We start from the raw sequence: 25,439 nt of genomic DNA, 5'->3' as shown, positions 1-25,439 counted from the left end.
TTGTTTCTGACACCTTTAAAAAGTTTTTTGTCCCTAATCCCTACAAGATTCCAAGTTTTAACCCCTCCCAACCCTCCTTTGGTGGTATAGCACCTTGTAGTACAATTTCAAAGAGATACATTCACTAATAGTCAAAGTTATTGTATGGACATAAAGGAAATGCTTGTTTCTGGTCTTTTATTTCTAAAATGCTCAAGTCTTAACCCCAAAAGTCAATACCAGCTTGACAATCGTGGTATAAAAGTCATATACATTCCTATGCTTTTACTGGAGTTACATAATAAAATTCTATGAAATGCTTATTTTTGGTCCCTAATTCTAAAATGGTTGGAGTCATAACCCCCAAAATCTATACCAACCATCCTTATGCAGTTTGGAACCTTGTTATAAAATTTTATAAAACAACCAACTAATGTTCAAGTTCTTGCACAAAACCAAGTGTCTACAGAGGACAGCACCATAACATTATACTTATAGACTGCAAATATTTTGTGAAAAAATAATTAAAAAAAAAGTGAGCAATGAAATTGAGGAATTTTTCCTGCAAATTCTTCTCAGAGCTGACAAGAGTGGAAGCATACCAAGTTATTACACTGCATGAATTCTTGCATTTTAAAAAGTTTTAACATTCAAAATATAATTCACAACTGAACTACTGCAAAAACAAATAGAATTTTAAAAATCCCTTATGCAAATTTTCTTTGTACCGGTACTTCAGTGCAGGTAAATCTATATCAACTTGATAAACAACAATTTTAAATGAACATAAAATACTTCAACATAAAAAATAATATATGATCTACATTTATTATTAAAACAATCTACAACATTCAGCTCCTCTCTCTCATTCATGTACTAAAAGATGAAATGAACACTTTATGGTAAAATCATGAATCACTTGCTTTCACAAAATTTGACATAAATTTCTTCTTCAATGGCATTTCAGATTCAAGTTTATCTTCCAGTTTGTGTTTTTCTCCTGTTTTCTCTTCAGTTTTGTTTTTCTCTTTGCTGTTTTGCTCACCATTTTCGTTTCCATCAGAATCTTTTTTCGTTGCCTTGTCACCTTCTGCATCACCATCATTTTTCTTTGGGTCGTCATGGAAACCTAGACCTATATGTGCCTTAGGACCTGCAATTAGTTTATGTTCTAATCCTTGTTTGAATTGGTCTTCTAATTTGGCCTCTATTTCCTTTTCAGGACCTACAAAAATATATAATGTAATGCAATGCAGTTTTACATACATGTATATCATTAAATTTCATAATTTAACACAAAATCATCTACCTTACTCTCAAGAATTTGTTGTACCTTAAGAAGGTAGACCTATGGTAAGGGACATAACTAATGCAATCTGTGATATGTTTGTATCATATTCAATTTCACCAAAGCCTATCAAGCTTTCATTTGAAACAGAATGGAACCATTCCAAGTTACTTTGATGCTTACATGAGACTGATGTTAAATGCTGAATACAAACGTTCTTATGATTGGTAAGAGTTGTGTCCCTTACCCTAGGTCTACCTCCTTAATTTATCCACAGAACTATTTAAAGAGTGGAAGATTCATTACTGGCTGATTACTGATGGATCAATGGCCAAAGACCAATTTGAATGTGATTTTGGTTGCTTTGTAAAATGAAAGAATCTTAGTGATTGTACTCACAATTACCCACATGCCCAAAGTTGCACCTTTAGAAAAAAAGTTCAGCTCTAATACAGAAAAAAGTGGTCCCTCCTGTCTGATTTCTGTGAAAATCAATCACATCAAAGAGCTTATACTACTGATCATTTATGAAAGAGTGGAGGAAATCTGTCATTAATGGAGGCACTATCCAGACGAAAAGCCTATTATTAATTTTTCCCCTATTCCCCCACCCAAAAAGGTGGTCCCTCTTGACCCATTACTGTAAACATCAATCGATTTCCTTTTTTTTATTGCTAATAACCATTCACCAATGTTTGAAGGAAATTGGCAAAAAAAATTGAGTTTAAGTAAACTGGAAATTGCCCCAAATCAATATGAATTAAGTCCATTAACTGATAAGTTTCAAGAAAACTGCTTGAAGCATTTTCAGGTTATTGTACAAGTACAGTAAATCTCCTGCCTTTCTTTTATGGAAAAAGTCCCTTAACTCAAAAATGAAAAATCAGAAGTTTATCATAATCAAAAAGGGACTCTCATTAATCAAAGGAAACAATTCACTAAAATTTCAAGAAAATAGGTGTACAGTTACCACTATCGAGTTATATACTTAAAACTGAGAAATTCCTCCTTTTTGTGAATTAAGTCCCATAACTCTAAATTGTAAAAATCACAAATCTTTTAAAATTAAATGGAAGCTTTCATCAACATAAAGAAACAATTCACCAACGTTTCATTGAAATTGCTTAACAGGTTAAAGAATTCATACTACAGAGCCCCTTTTATGTACATGATTAACATGACTTTATTTTGGACCTTTCTTTGTATAAAAAAAAAAAAAAAAAATATAAGGTAATTTGTACTTTTACTTACTGTCCCTATCATGAGGCTGCATATGTTCTTCTCCTATTACGAATCTTCCATGGTGCTCCTTCTGAAAAAAAAAGCATAATACTGGAAATCAAAAGAACATGACCTCTGTTAGTGCACAAAATTACATTCTATTCATTCATCATGTTAAAATTGTGACTATCTTTTAACAGCAAATACAATTATTATGTCCAGGATGTAGAGTTGGTCTTTGCTAGATTAAATGACAATAAACTGATCAAGTTAATTGGTCAATCGAGGAGCAGATTTTAACTTTCTAAAAGTACATGTACTCAAATTTATGTCTGATAGCCAAGTACAAAATGTACATGACATGTAGTACATGAGAGAGCAAACCTGCATATAGCAAAGCTTTCATTTTACTAACATACCAGATAATCATTTTTGAACCAAAACTGCTCTCTAAAGTCATCTTAGAGAACGAACCTACAAGTAGCAAAGCTTTCATTTTTTACTAACATAATCATTTTTGAACCCTAAGACTACTCTCTTAAGTCATCTGTACCTTTGCTGCACCCATGAGACGTAAAAACTTCTTTTTTCTATCATCATCACCTAGGTCTACTTTCTCCCATTTGTTTGCAGAATGAACCTAAAATGAACAAGATAAATTAGACAACTTCAGTTCAATAACTTTTTATAACAATATGTTTTCAATATGAGCTACATTGTATATGTTTTCTTAACAAAATCTAAGTTCATACAATGATATTACTTTGAAATCAAACCATTTTTTCATTATATTACATGTATATGTGAACATCTGCTTTGAACTGGTCTGAAACTATCAAATGCAACTTTAGAAAACAACACGCAAAAGCCCATTTTGACTCCAAACCAAGTTGTATACACATGATCATTGTAAATGCTCCAGTTTTGATGGAAAAGCTGTGACAAGTTTTTGGAATTTGAAAACTGAGATTAAATTCATAACCTTCCAAATTAAGACAAGCATTGCCAGTAACTCTACAAAATCTTTCATCAAAAACATCAAAACCTATTTTGTGACTATATACTGTCAATCAGTTAGTATCTACATGTATCTTCTCTTGTTACATTTGTCAAAAATACCAATGCTAGTCAGCTAAAATAAAAACATGTAGAAAATAAGAAAATGAAGATTCACAAAATGAAGTTTGTTTTTACATGTACTTGTCTCATTTTTTCACATACCTTATAAAAACCATTAAATGATGCAAATACATGTAGAAAACTCCCCACTCACCAGCACTGTCTCCATATTACTTCTCCATGTTTTTCTCAACTTGTACAAATTTATCTTAACCAATATATGACTAAATGTATGTTTTGGTGTTAGTTCAGTTTAACAAAGGTTTTACGTAGAACTCAAACATTTGAATTAGAATCCTATGGTACTTTTATTTTTAAAGGTAAAAGTAAACAAATACAAAAATGTACAGGTAGGTGAAAGAAGATTTGTTTGCTACATTTATTGTGGCCATTGCCATAACCTTTTCTTCATCTCTATCTGAATGACAGAATTTGGTACATACACCTGATCCAAGAATGATAAACTTTCTTTTGCAGCTTGGGTTGATTTTTCATCCTCAAATTTGTAAATCTGTAAGATTTTAACCTTTGACCTTAAAACCACTGAGGGTCTGATTTTGATCTGACAGGAGTTGATCTGCCTATCCAGTACTCTTCAAAACTACTCAGCCTTTCTGTTACTCAAAAGTTTATAGAAAATAACCTAGTAGTTCCAATACTGCCAAAATACTTCAGCCCGCAGACAAGTCATCCCAGGTGTGCTAGAACATCAAACTAAAGATAAATTTCAATACTGTACCAGTACCTCTAGCTTATAACTCCGTCCTCTTACATGTGGAACAAGGAGGCATGATTTGATTTACAAAATTATACCCCCGCCAAGGACCAAGCCCTAGGCCTCTCAGCATCAAGCCAGCAACAAACTGATTAATCCTTAAGCCAAGTCAATTAAATGGCTATTTTCAAAATCTCACTACCTACTCAGAGCTCAAGCTACATGTACTTGAGAAAAACATGGAGGAGTGATCAGAAGTTTATAATGCATCATTGACAACCATTTTTACTCATTAATTATTTTATATATGATGTTGCATACAACGTGTATACACGATATTTAAGTTCTTTTATTGAGATAAATATTGTAAGTTGCTAAATGTTTTGGAAAAAATCCAATCAGCATGCTGTCTGAATGATTGACTGTATTATATATACATCTGATTGGGTTACTATACCTCTAGTGGGTGACCCCTCTTCTTTTTCACTTTCGGTGTGGTCTGAGGGCAAAGTGAGCAACACTAGGGTGGCTCTTTCACCCAAATCATTCAATAGCATGAGTCCTGACCTAGCACCCTAGTACAACACAAGTTACGACTGTCCTGCCACACTTCTTCTACCTCAACTCTTCATATTCAATAAAGAACTCTTAACATTAGCTCACTAGCTAACCAAACATGTAACAGGAGAGTTTCAATGCAGGTAAGCTGTACTGCCACAAATTCTTTTAAAATTCTGACAACCTCCCACATGCCTGTCCATGACAATTTACAATGTAAATTACATGGGACTTCTCAACAGCCCAAAACATGGACCACTCTTTACCTGAGAAGTTGTAAGATGACACAAATATTTTATCAAAGTATAGGGCAATAATTCTTAAACCTTGTCGGGTTCAATATCGTCTTCCTTTCCGCATTCCTCCTTTGGATCAGATTTTTCTGTCCTAGATTCCTCAGAACTCATTTTGCATTTCAGAGTTGACGATCCCTTCTGTCAACGAAAATATAATTACTTCAGATCTTTAACTTTTCTCGTTGTCTATTTGTTTCACTTAACCGAAATCTCTTAATCTAATTCGAATAAACGTCGCTTTGATTTGCTTTTAAAACTACATTTGAATGAGTTTTCATCTAGAATTCATATTATTTTCGTTGATATAAGCATCAAGGGATTTAATCCTACTTTCACTTATACTTATAGTGCCTTTTTCTATTTAAATCTCAGCATTAAAACCCCTGTTACAACTGCTAAAATGATACAAATTAACGATGATGATATTTTTCATGATGTAGTTATGGGTGAACAAAGGTACTTAATTTTCTTGTTTACTATGTTAATGGTTAGTTTTTATATTAATTTAGCTATGTCACAGTATGTGTATGTGTCATTTTGTGGCAGTAGCTTCTGCATTATAACTGTGACATATTTTGTCCTGGTAGAGCGACAAAGAGATCCAATGACTCAGGATAAATCATACCATTTTTCTCTGTGGCTATTTTTTTTTTTTTTTAATGGACCTGTTGCCTGTGACACTGACAGGATGGCCTATATACATGTGTTGTAGTAGGTAGTGAGTGTTAAATAGCCAGTTTAAATTGACTTGGCTAAGGGATTAATTCTTAAGCTTAATCAGGTTGTCACTGGCTTGTCATCAAGAGGTCTAGGGTTGGTCTTCGGTGGCGGAGTATAAATCATCCTCCCATTACATTTGGAGCCCAACAAAAAAATTCCATGGGAAAAAGATAGCTATAGTGAGCTAGTTTAATCGTTCAACTCTTGAGGTAGGGAAAGTGTGGCAGGGTGGCCTACCTGTATTGTAGGAGGCAGTAGATTTAAATAGCCAGTTAACTGACTTGGCCAAAGGATTAATTCTTAGCCAAATCAATTTGCTGCTGGCTTGTCAAAGAGTGGTCTAGGGTTCGATCCTCGATGGAGGAGGTGTAATTTTGTTAGGCAAATCATACTTTCCCATTGCAGACTGGTTCATAAACTGTATGGAATTCTGGGATTGCTATTGTTCATGATGATCCTGATTGGTCATGACATATTTTATGAGTATGATGTGATGGTGCAATGTTGTGTATGAGGATGGAAGTTGAATTTCTGAATTGGTCCATTGTACTATAATTACTGTGTTAGATAAGGGTTTTTTAAGCAGGACAAAAATTTAATATAGAACTATCAACAGTAAGGGTACATGTATGGTGTTTACATTTTTTATTAGTATATATTTATCAAGTTATAGGAACAAGTTAAGTAATCAGAGGTTGAATTGCCAAAAAAATTAGCTTTCAATGAGATTTTTGATCTTAGATTTTTATTTTGTTTATTTCAAATGTAATCCTATCATTTCCAAACTTTTTTAAGCATCCTGAAAATCTTTTAAATCTGTAGAATTGCCTGGGAGTGAGTCACAACCAAGAATGTTCAATTGCTAGTAATGAAACCATTTGTAGCTCCAGCAGAACAAAATATATCAAGGGAACTCTTTTATAGTAGCTAGTATGGCCTAAATGTGTTAAAGATTTAATTTTTCTATTGCGTGTATTGAGGCACTGTCTAAAATTAATTAATGATAAAAGTAAAAACCAAATTCAAATAATTTTTTTTTGTAAAGTACCATTCTATAATGGTTATCATACATATATTTTTCAATTTTTCAAATCAAGGTGTCAGTCAGTAGGATATGAGGCTGGATTCCAAGCTGGTACTCAGAGTGGATATGAAGAAGGATACAGGTTAGGATGGGAGAAAGGAGCTTCTCTTGCTTCTGAGGTCAGCTGGTAAAACTATCACAATGACATAATTTTATTGTAGGGGTAAACAATGTGAATAAAAACAACAAATACAAAAAAGACAACAGGAAGATTCCATTAAGACAACTAAAATATACAAGCATGTTTTCCAAAATTAAGAAATTGTTGTATTTAATCAGTTTGGTATTTTTTTTTCATTTCAAGACCAAATTGTGAATTGAATTTTTGTGATATATGTATTGAAAAAATCCACTGTACTTGTATTGATACCACGTAAGTGTACACACAAGTTTTAAAGACTGCATTTTACAGCCCTGTCACATTTTACAATGATTTCTGAATTAACAGTTCTTGAATTGTGTTTACTATTTGGTTTAAAAAACAATGATTGCTTTTACAAGGAGTTGTAAGCATATAATATACGTTCAGACAGAACTAGGGGAGAATGCATTGTGACAACAAAACATAATTTGATAACTTTTTTTGAGAAATTGACAGCATGCAGTTTTCTTACCATTCAGCCATCGTTCCAATTGCATGCTTGACAAGCAGTTAAGGATGTAATGCAAGGAAATCCCAACCCCAATTTTTAAATTCTGGGATTGGTGGATTGATATCAAAGTTGTGACGTTTTGGCAGGAGAAAAAGCGAGAGTAAAATTACTGAATTTATTTCACAGTGTGAAATTTATTACATTGGGAACATTTGATAAAACATTGCTATCTATATAATACTATGTTTCATTTGTATTTTATTTGTATTTTATTTGTATTTTATCTGATTTAGTTCCATTTTTTACCTTTTAGATATGGCTACTTTTTATTTATTTATTATGTATTTACTTAATTACCAGCTGGTACTTTACATTAAGCATTTATTTGACTAAGTTAGTATTAATTTATTATTATTATATATTTTACCGGTATACTCATATTTCATGTACTTTGAATACAGGAGGTACATAGTGATCATAGTTTCATCAGTTTTTCCATTTGTCTGTACGTCTGTCCACACCTTTTCGTCAGTTTTCTCTGCACCTATTTATCACAGCCACTATATATTTTTACAGAGGCGACATACAAAAATGATCTATCAGTTGTTAGATTTTAGACTTGAGTGAGATCAACTTCCTGTTTTATAACTTTGTTCATATTCTAACATATGGTTACTGAGATAAAAGTATATTTTAATGAGCTGTCTTCACAGTTTTTCTTTCTAGTTTTGTGTAGTATTTATTAGTATTTTACATGTATTTTCTTTTTTATAGATTGGTTTTTATAATGGTTTCATCTATGAGTTGAACAGTAGAATTCAAAGTGATGAAAGTAAAAAGAGGTAGGGATAATAATCTGTTTATTGAAATTTTTCCAATTGTTAGGTTTAATTATTTAAGTTGAAATGGAGCAGATTAATTATGGATTTGTCAATGTGGTCTTTAGAAAATTGAGTTTGAAAACTAATTTTTATCAGTGGAGAGTATTCTATTTCATTAAAGATACAAATTAATTCAATATAGACCATGGAGATTTATGAAAATTTTAAATCTATACAAATTTTGGTAATTCATTAAATTCTTTATCTTAGAATAGGTTGAAACAAATGTTTTCATATGTAGCATTTTTATATGACTGCAAAAAATGGATCTCTCAGAATCTGTGCCACAAAGTGATGTATCCCCTAAGGAAGGCTTGGATTGATTTTGGTTGTTGTAACATGAACCATAAACAGATAAGTGAGCCAAAGAGGGGCCACTTTGATTCTAGTTCAAATTGTATCCTGTGTCCCATTTAAAACTGTATCAAACTGGAATTGTGTGTCCATACTGGCCTGAACTGTTCAGGGTTTGACATTTGTGGTCGTATGAGCTGGCAAAGAATTTTATTCTTAAAGTTTAATGATATGTTTTTTTTTGCTTTTCATGCTCCTGTCAAATTATGTAAATGAAGGAATTATTATGGTGAAAAAAAGCTCTTTGTTTTGTTTATTGTTACCAATCTTTAAGTTAAAGAACATTGAAAGCAGCCATAAAAGGGGATGGAGGCATCAAGTGCATTTTGCTATAAAACTGTTTATTTTATCTGAGTTATGTAAACTTGTCTTTTTCTTTTTTTAAATAACCTTGTTATTTGTTGTAGGGCATTCAAGGTCACTGAGTCAATTTTAAAGTTGATAAATGAAGTCTCCTTTGATGATCCTACAAAGCCAGAGCTATTTGACAAAATAGAGAGTATCAGGGCAAAATTTAAGCAGGTATTGTTTTAAGTGCTATTCTCTTTAAGAATCAGGCAGTGGGTGAATCATTGTGAAAAAAAAAAATACACAAGTCTTTCCATGAAATCCTATTCAAAATGTTTTCTGAAATGCAGGAATGGCATTCATTTCTTTTTTATGTTTGAGTAATATGAGGTATAAATTATTTGAAATGCATTGCAATTTCATCATCAAAGGGAGAAAACTCTTTTCCCCCATTATTCTATTGTAACTTTGAGCTCACTTTTCTGCATCCTCTGACACTTCTAAGAAGAATGAAGTGTAAATCTTTCTTCAATAGTTCTAAACTATAACTATGTACCCACATTGTCAAGTTTGTGTGGTTTTTTTATGAGCATCCTCATTATTTTTCAATTTGTCCTAATTTATACAGATTCCAGCACTTAAATTTAACTGAAAGTGCTATCTTTTCCTACTTTTTTATGATTACTCTGGGCTTATAGTTTATTTAAACCCCCTCTCCAAAAGTGAGAATTAAGTAGTCTTCCATCCTTAAAAATTATTCCTTGCTTCCTTCTTAACTATCTCAGCTACGACTCTTCATATCAATTTCAAATTTAGTGTGTAGTTTCACAGGGATGAGGACGTGTCATAAGATATTTGTGAATGATACCAAGCACAGCAGTGTTTGCTTCTTTGTGTTTTATTTTTATTGTACTATTTTTATTTGCACATATATATGATAATTGATTAAGTAAGTGTGAATTAATAAAATGTGAACATAAGACTAAACCACTGAGTAGAACTTGTATCTTGCTGGATTTGAACAAAATATTTTGCTTTTGTATAATGTTATGGTGCAGTCACTGTATGTGTCAGCGTCATTGTTGTCTTCTGTGGATACCTCGTTTCCATGCAATAATTTTAGTTGTGGTAGACCAATTGTTATGAACTTTTGGCATGATTCTATGAACCTCTAAAGGAAGATTCTTATACAATTTGGAGATTGTGACCCCTACTGTTTTAGAATAAGGGCCAAAAAGTGTAAAATTAGGTGTTTTATTAAAACCCATGTAGAATGTTTGTTTGTCTTCTGATTTTTATTATTCCTTTTTTATTGTGTTCTTTATTAAATTCAAAAGTATCAGGAGATTTCATGCGTTTTGGACCGTTTTCAAATTAAAGGGCCATGTGAGCTATTGCCATCACTATCTGTTCATCATTGTTCGCTAACTTTCTCAAAAATCTATTTGACAGATTGTAACTAAACTTTGCATGAATGTTCATTAGGGCATTTTTAACATTACTTGTGTGGTGATTTTCATCTGTCAAAAATATGGCTTCGGTTACTGAAATTAGATGATAGGGGTTAAATTGCAGAATTATCCAAATAACTCAAAATCAGTTGAGTTTAACTAAAATCTGGCTGAATAAAATTGTTCAGCAGAATGGAATAGTCCAAAGCCAAAGTTTTTAGAAAGGTCTGTTGAGGAATGAATGAGTCATGGGTCCGGAAAGGGATTTTTTCCTGAATATTACATTTCCAACTTCGAAAATCTTCTCCTCTGAGACAAATAGTAGGATGGATTGAAACAAAACATTGCATGATTGATTTTTAGGATATCCTTAACAATCTGCAGTGGAGAGTTTTGATCTGTTAAAAAACATGACCACCATTACTCAAAACTGAGGATTTGTAGAAATAATTGGAAAACCAATGGATTTAGCCAAATTTTCACTGGATAGAATTGATCTGCTTGGTGAGATGGACATATGCTGAAATTTTTATATAAATCAATTAAGGATGTTTGCTACTTATGTACAGCCATTTTTGTCGGATTTTCAGACTCTTCTAGTCTTAACGTCATAGCATAATAATGTTTTGCTCAATGACCCCACTTTTCTTTTAATAACTTTAGTAAGCACTTCTTTAAATGTTTTTTGAAAAGGTTTTTTTTATGAAATCCTTGTTATTTCTTCAGTGTTTTTAATAGATCAAACCTACAATGACAAAACCTATGAAAAATCAAGAGAAATCCTTTCCCTGCCAAAATTTCAAATGCTTATATCGAAAAATTGAGCACAATGTGCCATCAATTTTTTCTTCTTATATTGTTCTATCATGAAAGACCTGATCTTTGAAGTCCTTTAACAGAGCAGTGAACATCCTATAACTACATCTGTTTATTCAATAGGTGCAAAAGGACGATGCCCAATTACTATAGGGTCACTGTGAATTATTTTTGTTTTTACCTCCTAATATTTGATCATCAGGATTAAACTTCCAATAATGATGATATCTAATAACTTAGTTTTAATAATACAAAAATTCTATTATAACAGTTTGAAAATTTTAAAATTTTGAATAAAAAAAAAACCATGAGAATGGAATTGTTTCTGTTATCACACATAAATTACACAATTTGGCTTGCCTACACCAAAAATTGTAAATTTCAGAGGAACAAATATCAATTTTTGCTGGCCTTATAAATATCTGTATACAAAGTTAAATGAATTTCACAGCATGGAATTTAGCTTCATCGACCTCATCATCACTAGAACTGCATCCAATCCATAGAGTTGAATCAGGACCAAAGCTCAGGCTATAAGGGAACTTCATTTTCAATAGGTCAAGTTGTATACTTCCTATAAATTCTCCCTTTACATTTAGTATGTCAATAGAATGACCCAGAAAGTCAGACACCACAATTTGTTGGTTTGGACTTATTTCAATGTCTTTAGGTTTGAAATTGTCTCTTCCAATATATCTCCACTTGATTTCTCTGCTTGGAGACAGCATAGAAATTTGCCCTTTTTGGCTTTTATCAAAGATGTCCACTAAAAGTATCATGTCATTTTGAGTCTTAATTCCAGCTGGCATGTTAAACAGATTTTTGCCATCTTTTGTACCTTCATATTTCAGCAAATATTTGCCATTTTTGTCCAAACTCCTAATTTCACTTTTGACAGTCCAATCAAAATTATTCAGTGGTGAATCTGATAGTCCTACAAATATTTCTTCCTTCTCATTTACATGAATGCCTAATGTGTATACGGAATCAAAAAATTGGAAGGGTTTAATTGATTGGCCACAACATGACAGGATTTCCTGCTCACCTGTGGATATTATTAGACCACCATTTGGAGCATAAATTCCTACTGAAATGTTTTCAATATCTATTATTTCACTATTTTCTAGTGTTATGATTTGCAAGGAATCAATTCCAACATTGCTGATATAGATACATTGATTTGTGCCTGAACATTTGAGACTAGTGATAACTTTCAAATTTGTTTCATAGCTCTTAAGTAGGTCAATTTCTGGCATTATGTGTATGACTCCAAAGAAGATTTCAAAAACTGCCTCTGGTGTAACTCCCGGAACAAAGTTATATTTTAAAGTTTGTGGCAGATTTGCAACTTTAAGTATATTGGGTATGGTTTGACAACTTTCGATGGATTTTGCAGCATTGAAAAGGTCATGAACCTTATTTGATGTAAGGGCTGCACCAATAAGTGTCTGCCAACCAGCTGCTTCCTTTTTTTTTCAATTTGGTAGTTTCAGCAGCTTGTCTCAAGATGGGTCTTTCATCTTCCCATTTTTTTATCTAATTCAGCCAGTAGCCTGTCACTGTATGTTATTATAGATGTAATTATTCCTTTTTGCCTATTGAGAATTTGTTGTCTATTGTTTTGATATTCCATTTCTTTCATTTTGAAGACAGATTTCAGTTGTTTCTCATTATTGTCTAAATGTTCATTGCTTCTTTGTAATTTAATGTCCAGATTGTTTATTGTATTTAACTTTGTTTCATAGATATTCATTAAGGTGTTGAGTGTGTGACCTCTTTGACTTGGCATTGCTAAGCATTCATCACAAACTGGTTGATCACAATCTAGACAGCATGTACATTGTAATACATTTAATATCTAGGTGTTTTTCACATTGCAGATTTTTTATCTTCACTTTCCTATGCTCATCTGCTTATTTAAGACTTCCGCATGCTGTTATGTTAATGACATTGTGTTCCCCTGGTGGATGAAATTTAAAGTGAATATTCTGTATACACAAACTACACATAAATTTGTTGCAATTAATGCACTTCCATTTGTCCTCTGTTGACTGAGTACATATTTCGCATGAAGTTATCTTTTGTGCCATTCAGATTCTGCTAATTATATATGTTCCCCAACTATTTTCATAATGTGTTTCATGGTTGGTTGTAGTTTCTCTTCCAACTATATGTATTATAATTTTATTCTGTTTCACCTGTTTAACTTTTAAAGTTTTATATTACACTATATATGTTCAGTGTAATTTTGAAACTTTAAAAGTCATATATCTGACTGTATTTACCTACAACAATCATCTGATATAATGAAAAGGTGGGTTAAGGATCCCTTTATGCCTCTTTGTTTTTACCAACAAAAAAATCTAAAGCTTGGTGCCAATAATTTCTTGAGGTACTGGTATAAGGAAACATGTTAAGGAAATCTTTCCAAATTGCTGTCTGAAATATCTTAAAGTTACGTCGATATAATAGGAATGCTTTTCAATTTTGAACTGTTCATTTGGTATAACTCATTTAGAAATTAGAAATATTACTTGTGTAGTTTAATTTAATTCAATTTATACTGGTTTCTAGCTCGACTAGTGCATGTATTACAAATTGATTTGTTATATAAGTGTTCTTACGTGGGTGTTTCTCCTTCAATCCATACTTTCTTCTTTCCTTCAATTTTGGGAGAGGAATGCCCATCTCTAATCTATAACTCTAAGTAATATAGGGGTTTCACATAGTGAAACATGGAATTTTGGGACATGGCGGACCTATCTCTTATCCATTATTCCTCCTATACCACTGAATGGATTTGAATGAAACTTTCACCAAATCTGTATTACATATTCCCACATCCTGTTTTAGAATTAGATCAGAATCAGTTTGGAGGTCACAAGGTCAAGTGAGGGGTATCTAGTTAGTGAGCATTGCTCACTGTTTTTCTAGTTATGTTTGGGATTATTTGAATTGTGGACTGCAGACCAATCAACAACATGGATTTCACATACCAAACTTGGTTATTCAAAATAACCTGGATTGCTCAAAGAGAACTATCCAATCGGAAGGCTCGTTATAAATAAAATAAAATCAGTGTTAAATCTTTCAGATGTTAAAAATGAAAGTTGGCTAATTTGATTTAATCATTGAAACTCCCATTAAGGTATTCTTGGGCCATAAAAAGCGCTTTGGAAGCCATCCCTTACAAGGAATATAAAGACATTCTATTTACTAATAGATAAATATGAAATATTGTCCTTTAGAACAAATTAAATTAAATCGAATTGGGTATAAAGTAATAAATTTGTTATTACCTTCTCAAACTTTTAACCAGCTTAAGATTGTTTTTTTTTTATTTATTCAAGCTATTTACGTTATACGCCACTAACTCAAGCATACACAAAAATAGTCTTACTGAAATCTTCAGTGCACTTGTGTAATGGCACTTTGGAACAAGTGCACATCAAAATTGCAAAAAACGAATCTGTTTGTAGTAGAGAAATATATTTACTTTATTTCTAAGGGATTCCAAGTTATTCATGTACTCACAACTAACATCCAAAATAACAAAAAAAAAGCCTGAAAAAGGCATTAAATCTAACATGAGTTCACATATTTTCACAAAAATTTTACCTTAAATAGATCTCTTCATTCAGAACACTTTTGTCCCATTGTCAGAATTTGGCTAAATCTTAAGGTTTTTTGAGATATATGAACAAAATGCTGTCTCACCCTAAAGGTTTTATTTTTAGTAACCGTGGCCTTGTTTGTTGACAGATAAAAAAATCACCAGATCAGTTCTAGGCAAAATACTCTTGGAAACATTCATACCAAGTTTTGTTCTAATTGGTCCAGTAGTGTCAGAGCAGAAGAGTTTTGAAAGAATTATTAACATTTAAAAATTCCAACATAGGTCAACAGATTTTCACAAAAAAATGACTGCAGATTGATCTCATCATGTTGAGCACTGTACCCCATGTCAGAATTAGACTAAACCTAATTGTTTGGAAGATATATGCCAAAAACTGCTATCGTACCCCTATGTTCTATTTTTGAAATAGCTGCCAAGTTTTTTGACACAGATATGGTTTTAATTGGTCCAGTAGTGTCAGAGTGATGGCAATAGCCCTTCTGGGCAAGTGAGCTAATAATAGTATTGTATTAAAAAAAAATAGACATTCATTAATTGAATGTGAATGATAACTTTTATTCTTATTAGCAAATTGTTATCTCTTATTAATATAGATATTGATATACTGATACAAACATAAGCTTTAATTTACAAATAATCCATAATACTTAGGAATTAACAATATGCTTTTTCACAATATTCATGACTAATCATTCACTAATGTATGTGTAGGAAGAAGCACTCACAATTGAGGTACAAATATGTTTTTTCTACTAGTTGTAATAAATTAATAGCAAGGAGCAAAAAGACAAGCAAACATGACTTTTTCATTTTTTCTGACTTCCCAACATTTTATTTTCAGGTGATGTCTTTGCTTGGTTTGAAGGCAGACTTTAATACAGGTCAGGAGACAAAAGGGGTGTCGTTCTGATGTGCTGATGTTGACAGACCTAAAGAAAAACTAATAATGTTTCGAAGAAAATCTGCTTCAGATCAAGGTATATAGAATGACCTCTCAAAAAGTTTATGCTTTATTTTTGTAAGTTTTGCAAGTGGGGCTATATTGTGAAAGTGGTGTCCGTCGTTCCATCCGTCTTTCTGTTACAAAGGGGGAACTCATCCATTATGCCACCTATACTGAATGGAATTCAATGTAACTTTCACACAATATTTATTACATGCTCCTATTGTGCACCTCCTATTTAAGATTTTGGTCTGTATCAATTTTGGGGTTTCACATAACAAAACGTGGACTTCGTCATTTGTTAATATGGGACATGGTAGGACCTGTCTCTTATCCCTTACTTACTCATCTTACACCACTGAACAGAATTGAATGAAACTTTCACAGAATCTTTATTACATGTTGTAATATTGTGCACCTTCTATTTTAGATTTTGATCCATATCAATATGGAGATTAAAAGATGCATGTTATCAAATGCAGGAGTGGGGGTATCAAGTTAGTGAACATTGCTCACAGTTCTTCTAGTTTCTGCTGAAAAAAATATTACCATAAGTACTAGTATTACTTTCATTGATGTAAAAACAAGGATAGATATGCAAAGCTTACTATGGTGGAAATCCTCCTGATTAAATGTCTGTGAATAAAACTGTACTTAAGATTTAATGCATAATGCTTTGGCATTGCTGTTCATGATAAAATCTATAGTTAAAAGCATAAGTTTCAGTTTTGGAATGAAGGCTATTTAAATCTCCTGGACCAAAGGTAAGCTATGAGGAAACACATTTTGTAATACTGCTTTGCTATTACTTAATTAAAGGTTTATCAAACTGCAGGAATGATGTATAGTTTGCCTGTAAGATTATATACTTTTGTTCTGCTTGATAAAATTGTATGGTAATCAGATTTTTCCTAGTGTGCCATTCGTTGGGTTTGTAGTTTCTTAGAAATTTAGTGGTGTTAAAATAAGATTTTTAACCACAAGCAGTTGTACTGTGTATTTCTATCATTTATCGATCATACAATTTCACCACATTGTGTTGGTGAGCAGTCCTTTAAAGTCAGATCAGAACAAGTAGGATCTTATATGACCTGAAGCTTGATAAATTATTCTAACACTAATTAGATATTCTCACATTCCAAGCAAGTGGTGAAAGACACACTTGACTTTAAAACCACCAGGCGGTGATTAATTTTCTGCCAGAGATTTCCCACCATTTTACATTGTTCAAGTTTTCTACAGATGGGAAAAACCGATTTGGTGCATTCTTGATTTAAACTATTCCACTCTCTATGGTAAAACTAAGATTTTAACATGCTCGCATGTCAAAAATCTGAATTTTACCATCTTCAGTGGAGAAATAATTCAAACTGCTCATTACTGAAGGAGAATCTATATGTAAAATAACAACATAAGATTTATATCTTTTTTCTCTTTCAGGTATGATAAAAGGATCTGAGATAAGTTAGAATTCAACAGTCAAGCTTTATCTACACCAACCAGGGACACTTCAACATCTTTAACCAAACTTGAAAGAACAAAGAACATTCTAAATACATTTTGATTAATGTAAAGATTGTGCTGTTGCATTTTAGCTATTTTTTGTTTAAGGGAGACATATCTGTTAAAGTAACAAGGGAGTTCACATATTTTAGGCAATTATCTTCTTCTAATTTGATGGTCAGAAGGTCAATTTACACGAAAAAGAACAGAGATATTGTTCCATCATTTCTTGGTAAGCTGAGACATTTATAATTGACAGATTGAAGCATACCTGTTAATCTTTAAAACATTTCAAGTGGGAGATTTTCTCCCATTGACACTGTCTATTGTGGAAAATTTTCACTTAAAAGCAAATTTTTTATGTAAAATTTCAATTTTTTTGGTATTTTTCACAGAAAATAAAGTAATTTTAACCAAAAAAACTTCCACAAAATATTACATTTTTATGTGAAAGATTCTAAATTTTCATCAGTTTAGTAGTGGGAGGGTTGACAGGTATTTGACTTTGGCACACAACTCATTTCTTCATTCAGAATTTTTGGTCACAAAAGAACTTCTTGCTAATTTGTACTAGACCCTGAGGTAGATGTTTAATATGCTGGCTCAGGGAAGCTTGTCACTGGTTGGATGGCATGCCACACAACTCATAATTTTGACTTAAAGATAACCAGCCATATACTGGTATATGCCATATGCCAAGCTGAGAAGTAGAGACTATTAATTTAAAAGCCTTAGGTACAACTAGCTTTTCACATTCAATGCAAGCATGCGTGGACATGTTTCTTCTTCTTGCTGCTTGCTTGAATGCTCAATTTAATACCACTGGCTTTTTGGTTCAACTGGTGTTTTCACTTGATTTCAGAAATTAGAGCACATGGGAATTTCTATGTGTTGCACAAGAAAATCTTTCTATATATTACACATGAAAATCTACTACATGTTACACATGAAAATCTTCTACATGTTACACATAGATACTTACCTATTGCCAGAGACTAAAAACTAGCATTATTTGTGAAACAACAAAAAAAATATACCATAAAACGTATGTGGAAAAAATATTTATTTAAATGAAAACAGTATGCCACCTGATCAATAATGTACAATGATTGGATGAGTCTATTTAGTAGCATTGATAACAGTATACCATTTTAACATGAACATTCACATTACATACATTTATTATGGACACAAGATACAACTCTTTCTAGGAGTCATGCAGTAATTGATAACACATAACTGAAAATATCTGTTCAGAATGCCACGCTTTACAAAAGAAAGGAAAACAAAAGAAAGCAGCAACCTTCCGGTGTGTTGCTTGTGAGAGATACATAATGATTGTACAAAAATGTACAGTTAAACTATCAAAAGGAATTGTTATTTATCAATTAAACACAAATGAGACTTTTCTGAAAACTTATTTTCATATCATTCCTTACATACAAAATATTTAGAAATACTAAGTATATTTCAAAATAATAAATTGTTAATTTTAGACTGCATGATTCTTGGAAAGACAAATACTTTAATTCTGTAATGAGGATGAGAAGATCTGAATAAATTATCCATGCTACATTAGCAATATTTTCAATGTCATGGATGCATAGTTGTCTCAATGAAGTAAAAACTTAAAATTATATCCTTTTGGTACTAAATACACCAAGAAGTAATAAAATGTCCAGAGTTAATGGGAAGAGTGATACTAAATGCTCACTTAATTAAAGTTCAAACATTTCATCGATACCTACTGAAGACCAAGGTTTCAAAGCATGGAAATTTAATACAGATGATAGAATTATAATTCCCCTTTGCAGGTATTCAATTGCATTGTTTCAAAACAAAAGATAACATAATCGTTTTTTTTTTGGTTTTTTTTGAAACAGTGAAAATTCATATCTGCAAATATGTTCACTTGATAAAATCTGAGAAAATTAGAAATCACAAAAATAATTATGTTTACAGTATAAAAATAGTTACATCTTATCAACATCCTATAAGATTAATGATATAAATAATAAACTGTTTACAGCCCATACAATGATTATGTTCAGGGGTTAGATATAAAACTTCTCCTGATTAAGTGACAATCAAATTGATGAGAACATTCTTGGGAAGTTGATAGATAAATTGAGAAGGAGAACATCATCATCGCATTTGACATAAATATTACAACAAAAATGTGAACATTCTGGAAAGACTAAGAACACTAGCATGGATAATTTTGTTCACCCTGCTATACTAGCAAATGCTAACAAATCAATAATACCACCTTAATTCAACTTGAACTCTTTTAACATTCGTTTCTATTGCACAAATCTTTTAATTTCTACAGAATTTTCTGTTTATATAAACAGTCATGACCATATTTAGCATTTAAGGAGATAGATCTAGGGTAAGGGACACAACTCTTTATCTTTCTCATTGAAACGTTTGTATTTAGCATTTTAATCAATCTCTTGTAAGCATCAAAGTAACTCTGACTGATTTCATTCTGTTTCAAAGGAAAGCTTGAAAGCCTTTGGAGAAATTGTATATGATACAAACATATCAATGATTTAAAGAGTTATTTCCCTTATCCTAGGTCTACTTCCTTAATCAAATAGATAACTATAATGATAAAATACATCAACTATTTTACTTATAATAAATTGTTACACACAAACATCTTTCAAACACATAGAATCACTGTTTAACTCATATTTCAGCTCACAACAAATACAGACTTTCCAAATTAAATCTCATTTATCTATCACCAATACTAACATGCAAAAACCAAAATATAAGTAAAAATATTGTAAAGTAGCTCACAAAAAGAATATCCCCTGGGCAAATGGAGTTAAATGTAAAACCCTTTACTTCAATTATCTCCCTTTGGAATCCTTATCTTTATTTCATTCATGCAAATCTACATATGATGTCCAACCCTCCTTTGAAATTTCATCAAAATCATTGTAGCTGTTAAAAGAACTTTTAAGGGACTTAAAAGAAATGTGGATAGATGAATGAACAGACAGGTAGACAGGATACTCCTATATACCCCCACAGTTTGTTTGCAGGGGGTATGACAAATGTAATTTATGAAGTATAAAATAGCCTTCTGAACTATCAAGGCATATAACAGATAAATAATGAAATGACGATCGAAGTAAATATACCTAAAGCTAGATTACTTTCCATTACCCAGAGAGAACCTTCTTCCACTATTCTACATCCTGTTAATCTTGTTTATCATTGCAGACTGTGAGCATGAATTTGAGTATCAAATGGAATGATGGAAAGCAGCCCAAGTCTGTGTTGCGATAGATTATCACCAATATGCATAAGAAATACCTGCCTATATACAGTGGAACTTGCCTTATCTGACATATGACTCAGTTTTCTAAAAATCCTGCATTTATTGACATCTAAGTGTACCAGAATCCTGTATTATCAAACTTGATTTTCAGGTCCAGTGTATCAGATAAAACAGGTTAATGTTTTTAAACATTACTCCAATGCATCCTTACAAGCATTTATTTTTTTACCTCACCCCTTCGTTAAGCTTACACAGGCGAAATGTTTATCAAACTTACAGTCTAAGATATATTTAAAGCCTCTACCAGTACTCAAAATATAGGAAACATTATTTTCACGACAATTTGAATTGAATTTGAATTGGTACTACTTTCAAGATTAAATTTACAGTTTTTTTTTTCTTTAATTTGAAGTCTTGTGTTCAGAAGATCACACAGGTGTTTAGTGGTAATTAAGTAGAACATACTGTCACAATAGTGAGCAGACTTCTTCCTAAAGAGCATTTCAAATTCATAGACTTATATTGAAAGTGGTATCAGTTCTTTTAAAATTGCTATAATAATCACACAAAACAAATCAACATGGATTTCTGTGTCTCTTATGGTTTCAGATCTACAAAAAGTAAGAACTTTCACCATCAAATGTACCATAATATGGTTCCGCTTTCAGTGGGAGCCTCCAAATATTTAACGAAAAATTCAACAAACATACTTGTCCATGTCAAAGAGATTTAGCCACATTCAGAAATGTATCCTGCCTTATTTGAATTTTCAGCTTAAATTGTAATAATTTACTTCAATTCTGGCCAAAACATGTCGCAAGAACAAAACTCGGCAAATCTTCCCCTTAGAGAAAATTTTAAAAGGAATTTCTCCCACTTAAGATTTTTTGAAGGTTAATTAACTCCTATGTCTGGGCATCAATTTCAATAACATGGCAGGTAGTCCCAAATAAACAGTCAACACAGAACACAGAGATATCAACAGGTCAGTCAAACAGAGACAGAAAAATCCAAATTGTTCCATGTAAGCTCACAGGCAGTTATGTCACCACAAAAATAAGATTATGTCATCATTATATTCTTCATATCACAGTAGTATCATTATGAATGTGTTCCTCATAATAAATAACAAAAATATCATAACAATATAGGAGGGGCAGCTTTAATGGACACCAGTACGAGTACATACATTTTCTTTAATATTGGTCAATTACTGTAAAAAAAATCATAATATGTACTGATTACTGCAATCTTGCTATTTTAGTCAAAAATGCAATTTCAACTTTTGAGATGATACATGTATTACTGGTATCAAAGCAAGATTGAAATAACAGCAAATGTTGCATCTGAATAATTATTGAGAATAAAAGACCATCAATTAATTTTCATGACCCTAGAAATATGCAAATGTTGGATTCAATTAAACACAAAATTTCGTCTGAACTTAACTAATAGGACTTCAAGACTTTGGCAAATGTAAACCAAATGATATGCCACCTTCTATAATTATATGTTTACTCCGCTGTGTTTGCAGGGTGACTTCCTCATTTTGGAGTAATATCTGTCTTATTTGGATTAATTAGACATTGAAGGTAGCCTCATATACTTAACAAACTATTTGTTAAATATGTTATGAATGTTTAACTTATATCATTAAGTAGCAGTCTTTGAGTGACATTTACAGAGTTATCTCCCTTACTTTTGAATTCTACAGTGCATTCTATATAATTTTTATCTCCTATAAGCACGGGTTATATGAAAAACCAAATGTTAATTTCTGTTTACTAAAGCATTTTAAACAAGATATCAAAAATAAAAATATGTAGGCTTTCCAACCATGTATCACATTTTGCATGATTCTTAGCTGGAGTGCTACTTAAAATAATTGTGAAATGGTTGCCTTAAGAAGTTAAGACTATGCTACAACTCACTCTTAGAAAAGTTGAAAGTATGAAGTCTCCCAGTTAAAAGCTTTCAAAAAGTTAATAGGTACAGGTACACAGCAAAAATTAAAACATGTTTTTCATATGTTAAGGACCACCATAATAACATATGAAAAACACATGTTTCTGACTTAGGAAATAACTAATGAAAAAAAAGGTATGGCATAGAAATCATATGGTATTTATATGTTTTCAATAGGATTTCATGTATGAAAAGAGTATGGTTTTCATTTGATTTTATGTATTTTTTAAAGCACAAAAAAACATATTTTTACTATACTTGTCCTAAGCATATGTATCCATTTGTTTTAAAACATATGAAAACATGTTTCATTTTTGTGTGTGTGTGTACAATGTATATCAGCAGTATATGTGATTATCAGATCACGGTGGTAACTGGCCCCAGATCAATAATTGAAATGATAAAACCTTATGAAAAACACCAAAAACAATTCATAAAAAACAAACATTCTGAGATCACGCCAACAGATCTTCATCACTATCGTCATGGTAACCTCCCTCTGCATCTTCAAAAGGATTTAAAATTTTCACATCTGTATCAGCAGATTCTATGTTACTTTGCCCCATTGCTGAATCTGATGTAAAAGTTAATTGTTCCTCATTGGCTAACAACACTACCTCATCATCATCTTCATTTTCATCAGCATTTTCTGAACTAGGCAACTAGAAAAATGAAAATTTGATATCAAATACTTTCAACAGTATAAGTCATTGGGTTGTAAGTGCAATAGTAACTTACTCAATTATATAAGGAGTAATTTCATGTTAGCCTGAAATTTTAGAAATGGCAACTATGAATGCACACAATAAATTTCTACATTAAAACTACACTTAGATACAGTATATAAGGACAACATTCATGTTTATCAATTTTTTGGATTTTTATTTCGTTAGCTTTTGTTTGTACTGGTACTCAGCAGGATTTCTGGTTGTCTTTCTCATCAATTTTGACAATCGAATTCTTATTTACATGTACTGTATAAAGACAGAATAGGTAAATAGCTGAAGTAAATTGTTGAATTCCTGGTCTTTCAAAACATTATACTGAGTAGCATAGCTAACTTCAAAGAATACAGATGGTCATCCCTTATTTAAATGACCATTACCTGGTCATTACCAAGGAGATTCTAATTTTCTATCAATCCACAGGTATTTAAATCTGTGCATGATAAAAAGTTTAAATGTCCTTTTTTATTGTCCAGTTATCTACCTAAAGCAGTTCACCAGGTAATGGGCATTCAATCAAATGAAAACTAATTGAATTTCCTACAGTTAACTATGCAATTTGCTGTAATTGAATTAAAAAAATGTCCACCTTTATTTTTTAACGTAATTCATTCTGTAGATAGATATAGAATAATAGTAAGTTTCAATTTTGGTACTGACAATATCACGTGAAACAAGAGTCAAGATATTTTACATGATATTTTCAGTATCAAATTCGAAAGTAAAAATTATTCTGTTTATTGGTAATCCTATTACTGCATTTTTAGTCACTGAAAACTACGTTTAGTTTTTAGACTGAAAATGCAATAGTGTGACTACACACTGTTGGTGCATTACATCATTTTCAATCATAAATCTGTAGAAGACCCAATGACATCACAATCACTACCAATTTTTTGACAGATATTTTTGAATACTTTGTCATATACAAGAGATAGAAAAATGTCTGTCAACAAGATCAAAGGGAAGAAGTAGTGATAAATATCTTTTAATTACTGTGATAACCACTTTAAGCAATCTCATTTAAGTGCAATTTATCTTTAATGCTGCTGACATGGGATGGGTGATCAGGGAAATACAATAGGGCTATTCTATTTAAACATAAATGATGAGAACTAATTGATATACTGTGAAGGTACTAATATTTCTGGGCATAAATACCATAATTCTTCACTGAATCTCAAGAGTTCATTGTTTTCATAGAACATCTGAGTTTTCAATTTATATTTCACATTACATAAGGATTTCGAATCTTCAGTTTGACTGAACCTTGAAGACCTTGAAATTGGTATACCATGGAAAATAGTATTTCAACAGTATATTTGCATCTGAGTTTTCAATGCAACAGTCTATGGTACAAACAATGCAATTTCTTTAGGATATCTTTAAAAATCATGGTAACATTTGTGGCTTTTATAAAAGTTGTGATAATGTATTTTGTCCATTCTTATAAATCATACATAATTTTATAATCTTTCAAATGAATTCCATAATTATTAAGTTTTTACTTTAAACTCAATGTATGCTTAAAAAAAACAGCCCTACTAAAAAGAGAGTTTGACATTTGCAATCTAATTAAAATTAGAACTATCAATTGTTCCATTCAGTCATTGCATGTAGGATCTAACAACATGCCATTCTACTTTCTGTTCAGATGACCTTTTCAGAATGCTCAGTTTTTTTTCCTTTTAATAATGCTTTCAATATCATAAAAGATGAAATCTGATTGGCTGATCGGAAAGGTCATCAGAACAGGAAAGTAGAATGAAGTGTTGTTATATCCTACATGCAGTGACTGAATGGATGAATTGATACGTCTAATTGTAATTAAAGTGTGTCACTTATTAAGTGCCGTGAAAGGGGAATGGAATGAGACCTCTAGAACACCTATGGGACAATAACATACCCTTTTTATAACCATCTAGGAATGGAATAATATAAATATTCTAAATTCCATCCGATGATTTTTCACAATTCTATATACAATATATAAGGAAAGCCATAACAA

The 25,439-nt window shown here is 31.7% G+C and overlaps 4 protein-coding genes across 6 annotated transcripts in view; 1 reads left to right on the top strand and 3 right to left on the bottom strand.

Moving 5' to 3' along the window:
- Nucleotides 1–788: 788 nt before the first annotated feature.
- On the bottom strand, nt 789–5,352 carry LOC148614035 (small acidic protein-like). The gene is made up of 4 exons (XM_088587817.1): nt 5,207–5,352; nt 3,042–3,128; nt 2,519–2,579; nt 789–1,204 (listed from the first exon to the last, which is right to left on the bottom strand). The coding sequence occupies exons 1-4, from the start codon at nt 5,285–5,287 to the stop codon at nt 888–890; spliced, it is 546 nt and encodes a 181-aa protein (XP_088443943.1). The 5' UTR covers nt 5,288–5,352; the 3' UTR covers nt 789–887.
- A 136-nt stretch (nt 5,353–5,488) lies between these two features.
- Nucleotides 5,489–17,532, top strand: LOC148614033 (protein LTO1 homolog). Of its 2 annotated transcripts, none has more exons than XM_088587818.1 (6): nt 5,489–5,632; nt 6,994–7,099; nt 8,348–8,415; nt 9,216–9,330; nt 15,842–15,977; nt 17,384–17,532. In XM_088587818.1, exons 1-5 carry the CDS (start codon nt 5,577–5,579, stop codon nt 15,908–15,910), a joined length of 414 nt encoding a protein of 137 aa, XP_088443944.1. In that variant the 5' UTR covers nt 5,489–5,576; the 3' UTR covers nt 15,911–15,977; nt 17,384–17,532. The 2 variants fall into 2 exon arrangements, with proteins under 2 accessions (XP_088443944.1, XP_088443945.1); XM_088587819.1 differs by lacking the exon at nt 17,384–17,532 and adding an exon at nt 16,374–16,479 and having other exon boundaries at nt 5,496–5,632.
- LOC148614034 (uncharacterized) lies at nt 11,681–13,550 on the bottom strand. Its single transcript, XM_088586245.1, has 2 exons — nt 13,280–13,550; nt 11,681–12,829 (listed from the first exon to the last, which is right to left on the bottom strand). The coding sequence occupies exons 1-2, from the start codon at nt 13,451–13,453 to the stop codon at nt 11,798–11,800; spliced, it is 1,206 nt and encodes a 401-aa protein (XP_088442371.1). The 5' UTR covers nt 13,454–13,550; the 3' UTR covers nt 11,681–11,797.
- A 960-nt stretch (nt 17,533–18,492) lies between the features above and the next one.
- Nucleotides 18,493–25,439, bottom strand: part of LOC148614032 (cation-independent mannose-6-phosphate receptor-like) — a 52,799-nt gene continuing 45,852 nt past the window's right edge. For both annotated transcript variants that reach the window (XM_088587811.1, XM_088587813.1), the window contains exon 43: nt 18,493–23,368. In XM_088587811.1, coding sequence (XP_088443937.1) covers nt 23,162–23,368 — 207 coding nt within the window. In that variant the 3' untranslated portion in view covers nt 18,493–23,161. The remainder of the gene's footprint in view (nt 23,369–25,439) is intronic.

This window comes from Perna viridis, chromosome 6 (assembly GCF_037379345.1).
Source record: "Perna viridis isolate PV_CMFRI_1.1 ecotype Kerala chromosome 6, ASM3737934v1, whole genome shotgun sequence".
Lineage (NCBI taxonomy): Eukaryota > Metazoa > Mollusca > Bivalvia > Mytilida > Mytilidae > Perna > Perna viridis.
The sequence above is the reverse complement of the archived record's forward strand: the minus strand, read 5'-3'. Positions and strand labels throughout refer to the sequence as shown.